This window comes from Micropterus salmoides, unplaced genomic scaffold (assembly GCF_014851395.1).
Source record: "Micropterus salmoides isolate LMB-PRFRI ecotype aquatic unplaced genomic scaffold, ASM1485139v1 Ms_hic_scaffold_16, whole genome shotgun sequence".
Classification (NCBI taxonomy): domain Eukaryota; kingdom Metazoa; phylum Chordata; class Actinopteri; order Centrarchiformes; family Centrarchidae; genus Micropterus; species Micropterus salmoides.
Genome location: NW_024040707.1, coordinates 6,768,867 through 6,784,633, shown reverse-complemented (window position 1 = coordinate 6,784,633; position 15,767 = coordinate 6,768,867). Strand labels below are relative to the sequence as shown.

The window sequence follows — 15,767 nt, the reverse complement described above, 5'->3', positions numbered from 1 at the left end:
TCATGAAAAGTGGGCTATTTTTTGATTCTGAAAACACCTTCAAAACATGGGTGAGTGTTGTTAAATGACCTTTTGGGCTTTTCAAAGATTGCTGGATATATATTCTTCACATCAGATCTGTCTGTGAGAGGCACTAACTGGGGCTAAGGGCCTTTCAGACACACCGCGACAATGGCACCGCTGCACTATGAAACCCATTATTTTCAAAGGCCTGTGCCACACAGGGTGGTTTCTTGCTGCGTCGACTAATGTGCAGCACACCGCTTGGCGAGTAGTTGAACTTTTGCTCTGAACCCAGCAGCCAGCGCAGCGCAAATCACTTCTTATCTGAAAGAGTATTAAGGCTGCCCCTGTCCCCTACATGCCCACTTCTTTCAAACCTCACTCTTCCAGTTTGCAATGCAGGCTTTCTGATTAAACCCTCATGACATCACTCGGGTTATTGTTTCAGACTATTGAAAGCTCCCTCCGCATGCTGAATACTCCCTGGGACAAGTAAACTGAACTTCATTTGTAAAATCAGATGAGTGGAGTATTGATCGGTCTTTTTTGAGTGTACAGCATAAAAAAGTCGTGTTCACTAAATTAATGTCATGGAAACAGCAGACTAACAATATCCCACAGTGTAGGCTGTGTGGAGTAAAAAAATATCAAAATCTCATGAAAGAAACCAAACAAATTAATGAGTTCTGTGTAGATGCTGGAAATGGTCCAGTATCTAACCAGCAGGCTCTCACGACAACCTTTTTTAATCACCATTGTAAGGCACAGCTCCTCATTGTTTGAAATATATAGCCTATCACCATAATTGTATAAGGGGTCTTTTCTAATTTACTGTATTTATGTCAATATAATATAGCGAACCACTTGAATGTAATCCGTTCGGTTTGAACCCAATGTTAAGCACTACTGACCTATAATTCAATTTTAAAGTAACGGGACACATCTCATCAAATTTTTACACATATACAGTACATGCATGTTTGCCCAACGTATAGTATACTTTAGGTAAATAGACATCCATCTTCAACCGCTTATCCTGCGTGCATTGTCACAGGGGGCTGGAGCCAATCCCAACGGTCATCGGGCCAATCCATCACAGGGCCACACATAGACAAACAACCAGTCACACTCACACCTAAGGAGGAAGACACGCAGACACGGGGAGAACATGCAAACTCCACACGACCAAGGTTCGAACACATGACCTTCTTGCTGTGAGGCAACAGCGCTAACCACTGCACCACCATACCGCCCTTTAAGCAGACATGATAAATTTAAAATGATTGCTTTTTTTCATTGTGCAAAATTACATTTGCTCATGCACTGAACTTTAGTGTTATATTTAATTATCCTTCTGCTCTACTAAATTTCACAAGGAAAAATTGTTTACTTTTTACTCCACGACATTACATTTACATTGCATTAGTTTCGCTAGGTGTACCTAATAAACTGGAAACTATGTGTATATAATAATATAGCAATCTGAAAAAGCCAATTCTGCAAAATAAATTTTCCTTAAAAGACTTATGTACTTTTACTTAAATACATTTTTGAAGTATTTTTACACTGTGGTATTACTACTTTGACTGAAGTAAAAGAAATGACTATTTTTCCCACCAGTGTTTCTGATGTCTTTGGGGATCCATGAGCTCAGTTTGGGAAACGCTGCTCATGTCAGTTGCAATTATGTTTTGAAAATACCCACAACTTCCCCAGAGCCTGCAGCATACCACCTCCCTCTGCCAACAAAAGCATCCACAGTACAAACAATGCACAAATATCACTTTCTCCGTTTAAGTTTTACTTTACTGGCTTCACTACCAACGATAAATATCCTGCAACACAATACAGCTTATAGTCACAGACATGCTTAAAATAAAAATATAAATGACTGACGGAAATGATTCAAGTTAACCTCTAATGCAAGAAAACAGATCCAACACTGTTGCACATTTCTGTACATGGCTTGGTGTAAATTTTGGCAAACCAGATGTCTTTAAAGTCAGGACTGAATGTTCTCTCCCCCCTGTGACTCATGTGATCAGTACTGTTCTTTTGATAAGACTGAGTGATGAAACACAGACAAACAGGTCCAAAAAGGTAAAAAATAATAATAACAATAATTAAAAAAAACATAAGGCAGAATATCTGAATTTAAAATAATCCTCACAGAAGATTCAAGCTACAGAAAACTACAGCATCAACTAAACAAAGGCCCTGAAATACTGTGTATGACTTTGATATACCAGTAAATCGATTACATTATCACTCAGCCACAGCAGCCACCTATTTCCACTTACTAGCAATGAAGTATTTCCACTCTTATGTAAGACAAGCACTGATGAGAATATTGCTTTGGTGCAAATCAACATGATTCATGATACATAGGAAAATCTATTGATAAATAACAGTTTAAGGCAATGTATTAGATGATTACATACACAAAAACTGTCTCCATTTCTTTGAGTTGAGTTGTGGGACAATGTATCCATGCAGAAAGAGTACTTAAGGCCTGTATATGACTTCCGTTATACTAAACAAACTGAAGAAATGTGAGTTTCTACAATTCTTCTCAGAGGAAAAATATTAAAAAGGAGGGGTTCACATTTTTCCATGTCCCTTGTAAAACAATACAGACATACTGTATGAAACACTTTGCTTGCTGTAATCATTCCTCCTGTTCACACTGGCCATTAAAATACCCCTTCCTCTTGTGCCTCTAAGGAAGGGGGGGACAGGATCCACAGTCCCCTTTCCAGACAAAAAGATATTTCAAAGTTCAGATGAAGCTACTATGAGGATTCAGCAGTCTCAGTTAGCTTTAAGTACAGAACTTTTTGTTACACTCTTTGAGTGTATATGAGCTGAGCTGCAGTGGAGGGTTAGTGACACAAAGAAGTAATTCCAAGAAGTCACAACTGGTTCTGCTGATGACTCATTTTAGCAACAGCTAAACTTATAACAAGGAACGTGGATTATGTTTTCCATCCCTCAGATAGGGAAGCACATTAGGAAGGCATCTTTTAATGACCAGTGTGAACAGGAGGAATGACTGTATTAAGCAAAACCTGTTTTAGTGTACATATGGGTGCCTGACTATTGAAAAAATGTGAACCTAACTTTTAAATACCACCATCTCACCTTTAATGCCACCTATTATGGCAAAAACATGCATCTGCTCATATCAAAAGCCTCTTTGCCAGAGCTTGCAGCTGCCTTGGAACCATGGTTAAATGCTGGGCTATGTGTAAACTACAAAAGACTATCTACCTATAGTAGTGCTCCTTAGTTAGTAAAATAAATCATGTATAATATTGGCAACTTGCCCATGAAAGTCTACACACATGTTTCAAATGAAACAGAAAATGTCCTCTCAGTGATGGGAGTGTATTCATCTACAGTCTGACATCAGTAACAGTAGTAAAGTTGAGAGCGCAGCCCCCTGAAGGTGTCGTCGTCCTGCCCGCTGGCCTGCTCGCCTTCAAACAGCATGGAGTCTGGGAGCACCACGCCCTCTAGTGGATCCGGCTGGCAGAACTCCACTATAAATTCTTCCTCACAGTCCAGCAGCAGTCTTGACCACACACGCATGTCCAGTTGGCCTGCGGTGCCGCCGTACTCCTCCGGCAGAACCGACCGTGGGATGTTCCGGTGCAGAGAGCGCAGGTCTGAGCCGTGGAGGATGTACTGCATGAAGAGACAGACACCATGTTAGTGTCTGCCTCACCATCTGCTTCATTATTTTAAGTGGCTGTGATAAATTTTTCATGTCACGTGAAAGGTGTCACTCACAAAGAATTATTATGCGACTCTGCGGTTCCCCCTCAATGCTACAGAGTTTTATTGCTTCTTTCAGCTCATTGTTTTGGTTTTACAACCCACAACTTTTTGGTTCATTCTCACTGGCTTGGCTGAAGCAGGCAGCTGTTACCTGGAGAAAAGCTCTAAAATGCAACTGTATGCTACCTGCCCAGCACCAAATGACAGACAGACAAGTTGACTACCTGGTGGACACAGTGGAGCATTTAGCAGCTGAAGAGCCAGATATTCCCCTCAGCACTTGGTGGAGTGAGCAACTGTATGCTAACAAATTCAACAATGGCAATGGCGCCGTGATAAGACACATGCCTTTGGTGTCGGGTTCAATTCCCATATGGGTCCCTGAGCAAGATACTTAACCCTTAATTGCTCCAGAGGTGTGCGACCTGACATATATAGCAATTGTAAGTCACTTTGGATAAAGGCGTCAGCTAAATTAATTAAATGCAGGGCGATGTAACATACTTAATTTAAAAGGTTATAACATGTCATTGCTGTTCTTGTTCCTGCTGCCCCTTAATAAAAATCCATTGTTGCAGGTCTAAATGAACACAAAGCAATCCCCATCATGAGATTTTGAAAAATATGGGGTTGTGTTTCTGCTGGTCTTTCATTCCTCTGAAAAGAAACCGCTCGGCCTTCCATTTTCACAGATGGAAATAGACTATTATTTTGGAGCAAAGTCTGTGGATAAAAGGGGGGCACGCGATTCAAAATACTCCTTTGTTTAAAACAAAAGAGACGATGAAGGACAATACTCACCCTCTCTGCCATCTTCTCCTTCAGAAAAGGCTTAATTATAGCAAAGATGCCTTTGAAAATCCTGGGCTCGTTAATTATGTTAACAGCTTTGATTCTGATTGGAAACCCATCCTGTGGATTAGAAAAGAAACTGCATTCAGAACAGTCACAGCTGGTCCCTGTCAAACATTTCACATGTGTTTTGTGTGCCTAAATAAAAATGATACACTCTGCAGTCAATTGTAAAAAATCAACAGACGGTGCAAAACAAGAGCCACTGTTGTAAATGACAAGGTATTTTTCTGATGCATATTTACTGCTGTGTCATTACAGAATAAGATTACATTTTGAGTCAATGCTGTATTCATATATCAATTCCAGAAAAAAACAAAGTAATAGCTAATTTATTTTATAATAGATTTAATTCAAAGATAAATGTGTCATGTTAGATTTCTATCATCAGATGTTAAGATTTCTCACCTGGAGGATGCTCACAACTTTTTTGGCAAGGAACGGGCCTGGATTGGATGCTTGTGACATGCCCACTCCGGTGTAGTCAGCCAAGATGACAATACCGTTCACCTGCGTTTCCTCTGGCTGGATCAGCTTCTCCAGAGTCAGATAAATGGCCCTCACGTTGTCAACAAATGGATAATCATTTGGTTTCCATTTTCCTGAAGAAAGAGATTGAGTTGAGTAATCGTTCATCGTGAGTAAAGCCCATTGTGGAAAAATAATTAGTAAGTGGCTATTAGTCATACTGTATGTACTTAAGAGATTTTTTAAAAATACCCTGAATTTGTAGTCTATATCTATGTCTATGTATGTTATATAATGGTTAACTCATTATAAAACTGCTGGATTCTGAAGATGAAGCAGACATCGACCTGGCCGAAGACAGAGGATGTATCTTCCATTGGGGTCGGGCTGTGGCAAGACGGTGAGAAATCCCAGGTCCAAGACGTGTTTCACTGTGGACGGCTTCAGGTCCTGGAACACCTCTGGCCAAGCCTTACGGCCTGCGTGGTAATTGAGCAGTAGCTGCAGGGCACGGTCATAATCAAACTTCCTGGCCCGCAGGAAGCGCAGGAGAAAGGCGTCGTCCAGCCTGGTCCTGAGATTGGGCTGTTCCTGCAGAGTCGGATGAAAAAAATATGAGCTCAGTGGATGAAGAGTTAGATTCAAAAAATAGTCAGATTCATCTACATTTGGAAAACAGAGCATGAATTAGGACAATAAATAAACTGCAAAATAATGGCAATATTATCAAGGTTAGTGCAGCGGTATTCTATATTTTATTGTTGTCAACATAGCCAAAGAAAATACCCAAATCGACACTTAACTAATACTACTAACAAGTACTGTGTGTCTATCTAAAGCCTGACATATCTCCTTCCTCTGTTGTCCAGTACACACACACACAGTCAGCAACACCATTGCATTATTTCTTCATTACAATGAACTTAGGCACTTTTGATCCCACATATACTGTCCTGCTGCTGTAAATGCTGAGTCTGTGGCTGAAAATAGTCCCGGAAAAATGTTCTATTAGGATTAATTTCCAACTTTCATTACTTGAGAGTTTTTGGGATAATGGGGACAGAGTCTTCTCATTTTAAGGATGTACTTAAATGTTACTGGCATATGGAATGAGACCGTTCATGTTAATATGAATGTCAATATGGCAAAAACAACAAAAAGCACAAAGCAAAACCTTCAGTATCATGTCTCTCAGTGCTTGGACATCCCGGAGACGCCACTCTGGTTTCTCCTGGAGCTCATCCCGTGCTTTGGCCACCAGTTCAGGGGTCAGGGTGCAGCAATACATGGGTGGAGGGGGTCCAGGGAACCAGCTGTGTCCTGCAGCTGCTGACTGGTCCACTGGAGGAGACCTGAGATCGATGGACTCATGCTGATCATCCATTGACTGTCTGGGTGAAGCTGTTTGGAAAGCAACACACATGAGGCACCAGAGATGCTATGAAAAGACTAAATAGCTTCTGGCAGGTGTCACACTCACATTGTTAACATCCATTAATATCACGTTACCTGAATTAATAGACCTAAAACATTCCCATATATCTGAGAAGAGAATAAAGTTTCCCACAACAGCGGAAACATGCTAACTGTAACGTTATGTATTTGCTTTGCAGTAAGTCGGATGGCTAATAAAACCGATCCTGAGCAGAGCCGATGCGACAAAAGTCAGAAAAATGACTGAATACTAACCCAAAATGCGGTCAACATTAAAAGTCTATGACACACATAGAGGCATTTTATTGAGCATCCATTGGTAAGTGATAAACTGTCATCAATAACACAGCAGAGACGGCCCAAAACCAAAGTCTCACAAATCACAACCGACCTGTCAGGAAATCCTTTTTCCGGGTATAGAAACGACGCTCTCTCATTGGTCCATATGCAGCACGTGACGCGATGCTGACGCGGCAGGGCAGTCCTGTCGTGTGTCTGTTGTTTTGATGGCTGTGCAGCCTTCAAGTGCGCCTCGGAAACTAGTGCAATACGCGCCCACTCAAATAAAAAAAAGGACATTGTTCCAAAAAGTCTTTATTTTCTTTTTTTTCTTACTTTAAAAATTTTCTTCAAAAACCCTGTTTTAACAACTGAATTACTGATTGTACTTGATAAAACATACAAAAAGTCTTTTCGCGCGGCTTCTGTGCGCTTGAATCCCACATCTTGCAAACTAACATAAATAGAAATGTCATGCTTCTTCACGCTTTACTGAGTAGGCCTACTGATATTAAGTAAAGGCATCAGGCCTATTTTCACGACAGAACATGATGCCATTAATTTTATGCAGCTGTAGTAGTTTATAGCCAACATAAGTTAACGTCACTGCGTGGAGTTGTGCTTCCTCACAGTTTAGATTTATCTATCTTCTAAAATCTAAAACTTTCTAGTTAGTTTATAAATTAAATTATATGTACCAGAGGGTTGCTGTGGCCTAAATTTCTTTTTCAAAATGTTTTATATCGGGTGTATCAATTACTCTTGAATGCGGTAGGTGGCAGAGTTTACATGCATATTGCTCAGGGTACATGTCGTTTCGAGATCTGTCAGGTATTGTATGTTTTTTTTCATCAAATTTTATGTAAGCGTTTGGTGTTTTGGTAGTGGGGAAAACACTGCCCGATATCTTATCTCTGAGGATGGCTTTAAGTCATTTTAGTTTTAGTCTAAGTGCAGTGCATAGGTGTTAGCCACAGATTCTTTCAAGAATGTAGAGGTAGCCCCCACCCAACATGTCTTGAATCAGTGCTATCTGTAACTATCTATAATGATTTTATGGCACGTTATCAGTCTGAAGCAAAGTTTGCATTAGGCTATCAGTGCACAAGCATCACTGCCACGTTGGAGCCACTTTTTGTCCAGACTTTCCATAATGTCTGATATCTTCACTAAGTTGCACCATTTGCCATTTGTTATAGGACTATGTGCAATCCCATCAATTCATCAGAAAATTCTTCTCTTATAGTAAATAACATGGTCTGTAGAAAATGTAAAAATAGACCTTGAGATTTATTAATTCATCTTCACATTGTAAGGCGAAACATTGCCTGTTTTTTGTAAGGCAGTACAGGTTACAAGGCACAATTTATTCCATCAGTTAAACCACGATAAAGTAAACTAAACAAAAAATATAATATATTTTTTAAAAACCAAAACAACATATCATTGGGAAACTTCCTCAGTGCGTCTGCCTGTGACTTTTACAAAGCAGCACCGCAGACTTCACCATGTATATGGTATATTTCTTGGTGTAAATCTTAACATGATAATTTTACTACTGTAAATAATGATTTTCCAGTACATAAAACAAACTACAGATATTTTAGTCCTGTCAGAATATTTCAAGGAGACCCAAAAAAAAGAAATAAAACTCATTCAAGAGATTTCCTGTAGCTTTTATAAAATGAATTTCTTTCTGAGTTGACACCATTTTATCACTAATGAACATAAAATAAAATACTGTGCAACACTAAATACATGACAATATAAGGCCTGTTGTAACATTCATAAAATACTGACATGATCACGCCACCATGTCTAACATAAGCCTTACTACACACACTGAGGCCATGCTAAAGGAAGTGATGTCACCCAATAATAAAACTATATATACAAAAATGTATTTATATGTGTCGATCTTACAGAACAACATCATGACTGGATAGTGTTGATGCTTATGGTTTTGTCTGGCTTTCGCTGAGCTGTGAAGCTCAACTGCAGCTGCATTTGTGAACAAATAGATCCCTGAAGAAAAACAGCAATCTGCAAGGGACATCATTGCAATTACATTCTATATATTCAGCTACTTTATTGTTTCAGTCAAGTTAACAGCTTGTGTATAAACTTACATATAAAGACCCTGGCTTAATGCAATAAAAAAACTGAAGGAATAAGAATTCAGAGGATTGTTAGATGGCCTCTTGCTTTGTAATAGTTGGCTGAGGGATGGAGGTTGGCTGCTTGGGCACGGTGGCAATGACCCCCTGAGCCATTTTATAATGTTCTGAGCTGGAGGCAGTAGGCGGAGACGGGATCGGGGTTTCAGGAGTGGCTGAAAAGTGGAACACAAAGGAACAGGAGCAAGTTAAAGGGAGAAACTGCAGCACAAGCAAATGAATATTTACCATTCTGTGGTATAATATGTTGTGGGGCAACACAATTTTCAGATAAGAAATAAGCACTTTTGTGAAATTTCTCAGAGCATTAAACATGTTAAGAAACAATAACAGAAGTTCTCTTTGACAAAATAAGCCAGATTAGTTTCCATGAAGAACTTAGAGGATTATTCTGCCAAGCCTGTTTGTCCTTCCAGCTACCTGACTAGGCTGTACATGGAGCTCAGTAAGAGGGGGAAATTTGAAAAAACTGTATGTGGCAATGAAAAAACTCAATATTTACGATGAAGACACAGAATTAATATTAGATGCCACTACAGTGTTGTACTAATGCGTTTTTTACTTACAGATTTGACCATTATGGATCGGCGTTGTCATGTTGCTGGCCACTATAACATTGCTGCTGAGGTGCTCCTGAACCAGGTGAGGGTGCAGAGAGTGAGGTGCATGTGGAGCCTCATTGGCAGAACCTGAGGCAAAACACACAAATATACAGTCAATCTTAACTGACTACACAAAGAATGCCACAGTCCTCTCTGTTGTCTATATTGTTAATACAAGTGGATTCTGTACATTGATCCAAAGCTCAGAAATCACTGTCCTTCTGGGTTGGTTGAAATAGCTCACCTCCGAGAAGCATTTCTTGTAGCAGGTTGTCGATCTTGGCCATACCAAAGAGTTTGACAAACTGGATCTGTTCAATCATCTGCCAGGTGATGCTCTGTAGCGTCGGCAGCAGCAGGAGCAGCTCCCCAAAGCGGCCCCGGGAGTCGTACTGCCTATCATTAATGTAGTCTTCCAGGCTGACCTGGACCTGGTATCGCATCCGCTTTATCTTTCCGGGGTCACTCAGACCTTTAGCATCTGTGGGCAAATAAAAACAGGGTTGTTTACAAAGAGAAGCGTGTTAATGGGTTTTCATTTTAGTGTCTAGAATAGTCTCTTCACTTTCACACTCGCTGATATCATATTGCATTCAAAAGTAGCTAACACAATCAAAAAGATCAGTCAGTAGTAGTACCTGGGTCAAAGAAAACTATGGCTTTCAAGCATGCATATTCATTGTCATCTATCTGAAGCTCCTGGAAGGGAAGCACCAGCTCATCCAGGATTCTCACTGCTACTCTACCCACTTCCAACTCCGGGCAGTTTCTGGGAATGATGTAGTCGTTTCCTACCGGAGAAAAGCATGTTGGGTGAGATTTCAAACAATACATTAGAATTTAGCTTTGGGCGATGAGTAATGGTATTATGAGTATGGTGAAATACTCCTTCTTGTGTCAATTGTACCTAATAAAAGGATGTCTTTGTATAGCATGGACCTCTTTGCAGCACCGAGCAAGAGGTGTTCTCCAGCATGGGCACGCAGCAACGCCACCTGAAACACAGTGAATACATGTACTCATTAGCTGTGTGGTAATAATCTGCAATCCTCTACATGTTAATCTGACTGTTTTGTTATTGTTTAGTTCTATCCCTTTCTGAAAAGTCCATTCATCTGGAGCTCACTGAAGAGAGGAAGAGAAAAACCCTGGCGAGTAAGACACTCACTGATATAACATCAGCAAATCAGTTACCAAGGCCTGGTGATCACACTGTTAATGATTCTGCAATGATTCTCGAGGAGGGATATAACTTTAAAACCAGCTCATCATATTCTAACTCTGAAATACATTAACCACTCCGGTTGAAGGGTATGAGGTTTTGAGTGATGAAAAAAAACGTGTAGTACATTTTCTTAATTTATCTCTACTACATTTTTATTTTAATTAGGAAGAACATGGTCACTGATTCTATACTCGTGTGTTCCTGCCGCCCACACTATGGTTTTGAGTAGAATGGTTGATGAGTGACCAGAGTGTCTATACAACTATGTACACTGTGTCTGTCTATGAGTCTTACCTGGTCATCCAGGGGCAGGTCACAGAAGGCTGGGATGTACTTGGCCCACTCCACTAAGACCAACAGCTGTTGTTTCATGGACTCACACACGTCTGTGATGGTGGCAATCTTTTTAGTCCTTATGTCGCCGTTCAGTATAGGAGCAGGGGAGGTGATCTAGACAAGGCAGTGCAGACATGAATCATTCGATGCCTAGTTACAGGTCATAGTTGAGTGTGATTCCCAAAGATCATTTAGTAGGTCTTACCTGTCGTGACAGTACGTCTGCCTGGATCAGCGCATTAATGGATGGTAAACTGCTGTCTTCATAGCTGGATCTCCTGGTGCTGATTCTGTCTCTTTCATTCTGCACAGCTAAAACACACAGATTTATAGAATCATTACTGCTGCAGCAACATTCAGCTGCTACTTGCAGAAGAAAAATGTGTCCTTGTCAAGCGGCTAAATAAAATGAAAATGCAGGAAAACAATGAAAAATGCTTAATTTCTCCATTTCGTTGTTGCACAAAGAGCACCATTTAAAAGAAAAATAAGTCTTCCGAGGTTGTCATGTTTATCAGTATATGGCCATTATTGCTCGGAAATGTTTGCTCAGCATAAGCTGGTTAGAGACTTCAGCACTCCACTGAGTGAACATTAACAAAGTAATACTCTGGGTATTGCGACACACTCAGACAATCGTGTCAATTCGGTGGGGAGACAGCTCACACTCTGGCAGTGATTTGCTGATTAAATGGGAATTTCTCTTTTTATCAGGCAAAAGTAACGTGTTGTTTTCCCAAAATATATAGATTGAGTTTATAGATTTAGTCAGTTTGTTTTGAACAAACAAAATGCTCCTACCTTCTTTCTTCATGCCAGCTCTGAAGCATTTCTTCAGTCTGCAGTATCTGCATTGGTTTCGCTTGTCTTTGTCCACAATGCATTGTCTGTTGAACCTGGAAAATGAGTGGAATGAGTTTGGTAATGCTATAATGTGTGAAGCTTTTAGAGCTGCAACAATTGCTTAATTAATCTGCAACAAAATTGTTTAAAAATTGTCAAACATTTGGTGTTTCTAGCTTCTCGGATGTGAGGATTTGATGTTTTTCTTCACAGTAAACTGAATATTTTTGTATTTTGGAATATTTGTCAGACAAAACACAACCTGTCACATAAACCTGTTGGAAATTATAACGGGCATTTTTCACTATTGTCTGACATAGTGAATAGTGACAAGATTAATCAGTTAATCAAGAATTAATTTATAATGAAAATAATCATTAGTTGCATCGCTAGAAGCAATTAGGCTCTTTTATGCAGTATTTATAACCAATAACTGAGATAAACAACACAGGTTTATGTTTTGCTTTGTCTCTCTTTCACTCATGCAGCCACACAAACATCAGTGTGTAGTTGGAACCAGCTCCATTGGCAGGGCTAGATTTAAGTAAGTGAGAAAGTAAATAACTTTATTCATATTGCACCCTTCAAGAGCAGAACAATGCTTTGCTTCAGTGGCACACCAACAGTAGTAGAAAATTAGTATTTTTTCCTCTTCAGTCATAGATCTGTCCTCACCTGCATGAGTACATGTGGTTTTTGCGGACGCTGCGTCTGAAGAAGCCCTTGCAGCCGTCACAGCTGGATGCCCCGTAGTGTTTGCCAGTGGCTCTATCTCCACATATGGCACACAGGCTGCCCGCCCCCAGGTGGCCGGTAGCATTCATGCCACTTCAGTCGGTGAGGAGTCTGCCACAAGGAGGGAGAGAGAAAAACATCAGGTCAGCAGACTTTTAGTTAATCTCTTTTAGACATGTAACAGGGTGACCCAAAACCAGAGGAAGAGTGTTTCTATAAAAGCTTCATTCGATCAGTCAACAAGCATCACAAAATATGTTTGAGCACTTAGAGTTCAGAGGCTGAAACAGACAGATCAGTCTGTCAAGCTGATTTGATTTAAAAAGGTGTGAACGGCTGGAGTGAATACGGCGATCAACTCCATTGACAGCTGATCAAAACCAGCCTTCATGAGAACCTGCGAGGATCTGTTACCTGCCTGAGTAGCTCACAGAGAGTCAACAGAGCATAATTGATGTCAGTTTGATTACCTCTGAAAAGGCAATCACTGGAGACAGTTTTCTTTTTGGTCACCCACACAGTCATCAGACTGGGTCAATCAATCATGTCATGATACATGTTATAGATTATAAATGACAGGCTGACTCAATAGACATTGTTATACATTTCTATAACAAAGTAGAAAAATGGAAGTGATAAAAATAAAAAAAATTGCGGTAACTATTGTTCCCTGTCAAGCTTCCTTTTTTTAGTCTCATTGGGAATTTCTGAATCAGGATCACAGCCAGACGTCATGGGAGACTGCATATAAAAATAAGTTGGTGTCATTGTAAGCACTTTCTCAAAAAACTGAACCTTCTATCTTTGCTTTAGACTCGGTGGGAACAGACAGTTTGTAACAGGAGATGGACGATCATGATACTCAAACTACTGCTTCATCAGAGGGTGAATATCAGTCCACTGTAATCAATCTGACACCACATCACTCAACAAGCTGAAACAGGTTCAAACTGCTTCGACCAAATTAACTGAGTGCGTTGAGAATAGAGCAGAGTCTCGTAAATCAGAACCTCTTAATTTTTACTATTGCACCCAGAGGTGATAAAAAGCACAGGATCATCCCAATGCAAGCAGGAGCAAATGGACAAATGACCCCTTTTTATCACTTAATGCCAGAACTCCCGCTGCCCCTGGCCAAAGTTTTAAATCAGTTAAAGTTTCAAAGTTCAACGCCAGAGTTGCATATATGTGACTCACCTGCACCCAAGGGGAGCACTTGCATGTTTTCGAACTCCAGCGTGGTATAGGCTGGGTCCAGAGCCTCGCTGTAGTCTGCCATGTCCATGTCTGCTAGTGCTTTGGACAAACAAATTCTCAACTACCTGACAGTAGGGCAGAAAGACTTGTCCAAGAAGCTAATGTGCCCCCCCACCTCCTCCTTCCCTTCTCACACCCCTACACACCTCCACTAACCCCCACACTCCCTCTTTTTTTAAGCCTAGCTCCGCCCAGTAACAAGGTATCTCCCTGGCCCAGTTGAGTGTGATGGGGACCTACTGGTGTCAGAGGAGACCAGTGACTTGACAGCAGAGCTTGCCTCCTTCCCTCATGCCGCTAACCAGAGGAGAGGTGGAGTGTCTCTGGTTGATGGTTAACTAGCCCCTTCACTGGTGAATCGCAGGGTTGTGGGTTTTTTTTAGAAGAGATAGCACAACTTTGATTTCTGCCATCTCTTCTTGTTTCTCTGTCAGTAATGGATGAACAATTCCTCTGTGTAAGCTATATCAGGTCAATGCTTTGCCAAATCACTCCTCCACTTTAAACCAGTACATTTTAAAGCCAACAATTTCTGTAGCATTCTGTTATCAAATGACAGCAGCCATGTCACCTTATAAAGCAGCCATGACCAAATGAAGGGCATCTTAGCTTCATGTGTCTGCAGGGAAACCCATAGTAGTAAAAAGTGAAGTACTGTACTTAGATGCAAGTTGTACCTGAGTATTTCCATTTTATGCTACTTTTTTCTTCCACTTCACTACATTTCAGAAGGTACATTGTGCGTTTTACTCCACTACATTAATGTGACAGTCAGAGGAAGATTATGAGGCAATGTGCCACCACAAGACTCACAAACTGAAAGACAAACAAAATGTTTGTAGTTGTTTTGTGTCTCTTTCAGTGACATTTTTGGTTCAAAAGCTGCAGCTGAACTTCAGTGTTTAGGTCACAGAGGAGATCAATTGGTCAAAAAGGTTCCTGCCACAGCAGATCCTTTCTGACTTTTTTCTGCACAGATATTATACCAAATTCTACAGCACAAAGAAGACTTTTCCTTAAAACAGCTAGCCTACTGTCAAACTGATTGCTCCACTAATTTTACTGTACGTAAATGAAATGTTGCTGTCGCCTGAATTAAATAAATAAATAAATCGTGAATTGGATAGGTTGACTCAATTTTAAAAGAAAATAAAGCACAATCAAGACATCCATACATTTAACTAAGATGTGTTGCTTTACAACTAAAAATGTTAACAGACACTTCAAACAGAGTTCGTTTAGCAATCCGTCTATGCAGAAGCTATATTTGTTTGCAAAATAAGATTTTACTTTCAACAATGAGCTGAATTTATAGCCTGTGATACATTATTATAGATTAAACTACCCAACAATATATTAAAATGTATAAGCTCCGCCTTGACCCCTGCCACATTAAAATGCGTTTTACATGTTAATGCATCAATGATAATGATGCAGTAAAATCAACAATATACATTCTGTAGAATGAGTACTTACACTTTTGATTCTTACAGTACTTTTAGTTAATAATACTTTTATACTTTTACTTGTATGTTTACATAGTGGCATTTTGGTGATTTTACTTAAGGAAATGTTTAGAACACCTCTTCCATCACAGGGAACCGACTAGTCTAATGTCATATTCAGAGCTACTTCCGTGTTTAATACGTCACTGGTAAATCTGAGTTAATTCTTGCATAATTAACAGGGGAAATAGCTCTTGCTAAAGCAAAGTGATGCCTTTATGTAAAAGAATTTATTGTTTGTGAAAATGCAAGGTGCCTGTGAGGCTGATCC

General features: G+C 40.1%; 2 protein-coding genes across 4 annotated transcripts; both read right to left on the bottom strand.

The window, feature by feature from the left end:
- Positions 1-1,783: 1,783 nt before the first annotated feature.
- Positions 1,784-6,929, bottom strand: ttpal (tocopherol (alpha) transfer protein-like). 3 transcript variants are annotated; one of them, XR_005444927.1, is made up of 7 exons: positions 6,793-6,929; positions 6,278-6,504; positions 5,451-5,694; positions 5,044-5,237; positions 4,585-4,695; positions 3,072-3,690; positions 1,784-2,680 (listed from the first exon to the last, which is right to left on the bottom strand). XR_005444927.1 is itself a non-coding variant. In XM_038723615.1 (6 exons), the coding sequence occupies exons 2-6, from the start codon at positions 6,485-6,487 to the stop codon at positions 3,412-3,414; spliced, it is 1,038 nt and encodes a 345-aa protein (XP_038579543.1). In that variant the 5' UTR covers positions 6,488-6,504; positions 6,793-6,929; the 3' UTR covers positions 1,784-3,411. The 3 variants fall into 3 exon arrangements, 2 of the variants coding, with proteins under 2 accessions (XP_038579543.1, XP_038579544.1); XM_038723615.1 differs by having other exon boundaries at positions 1,784-3,690; XM_038723616.1 differs by lacking the exon at positions 6,793-6,929 and adding an exon at positions 6,613-6,758 and having other exon boundaries at positions 1,784-3,690.
- A 1,158-nt stretch (positions 6,930-8,087) lies between these two features.
- On the bottom strand, positions 8,088-14,222 carry hnf4a (hepatocyte nuclear factor 4, alpha). Its single transcript, XM_038721858.1, is given in 11 exon segments — positions 8,088-9,148; positions 9,560-9,682; positions 9,840-10,076; positions 10,234-10,386; positions 10,503-10,590; positions 11,115-11,270; positions 11,362-11,468; positions 11,958-12,052; positions 12,675-12,828; positions 12,831-12,845; positions 13,932-14,222. Coding segments are annotated over 11 exon segments (1,359 nt in total). The 5' UTR covers positions 14,020-14,222; the 3' UTR covers positions 8,088-9,005.
- Positions 14,223-15,767: the final 1,545 nt, after the last annotated feature.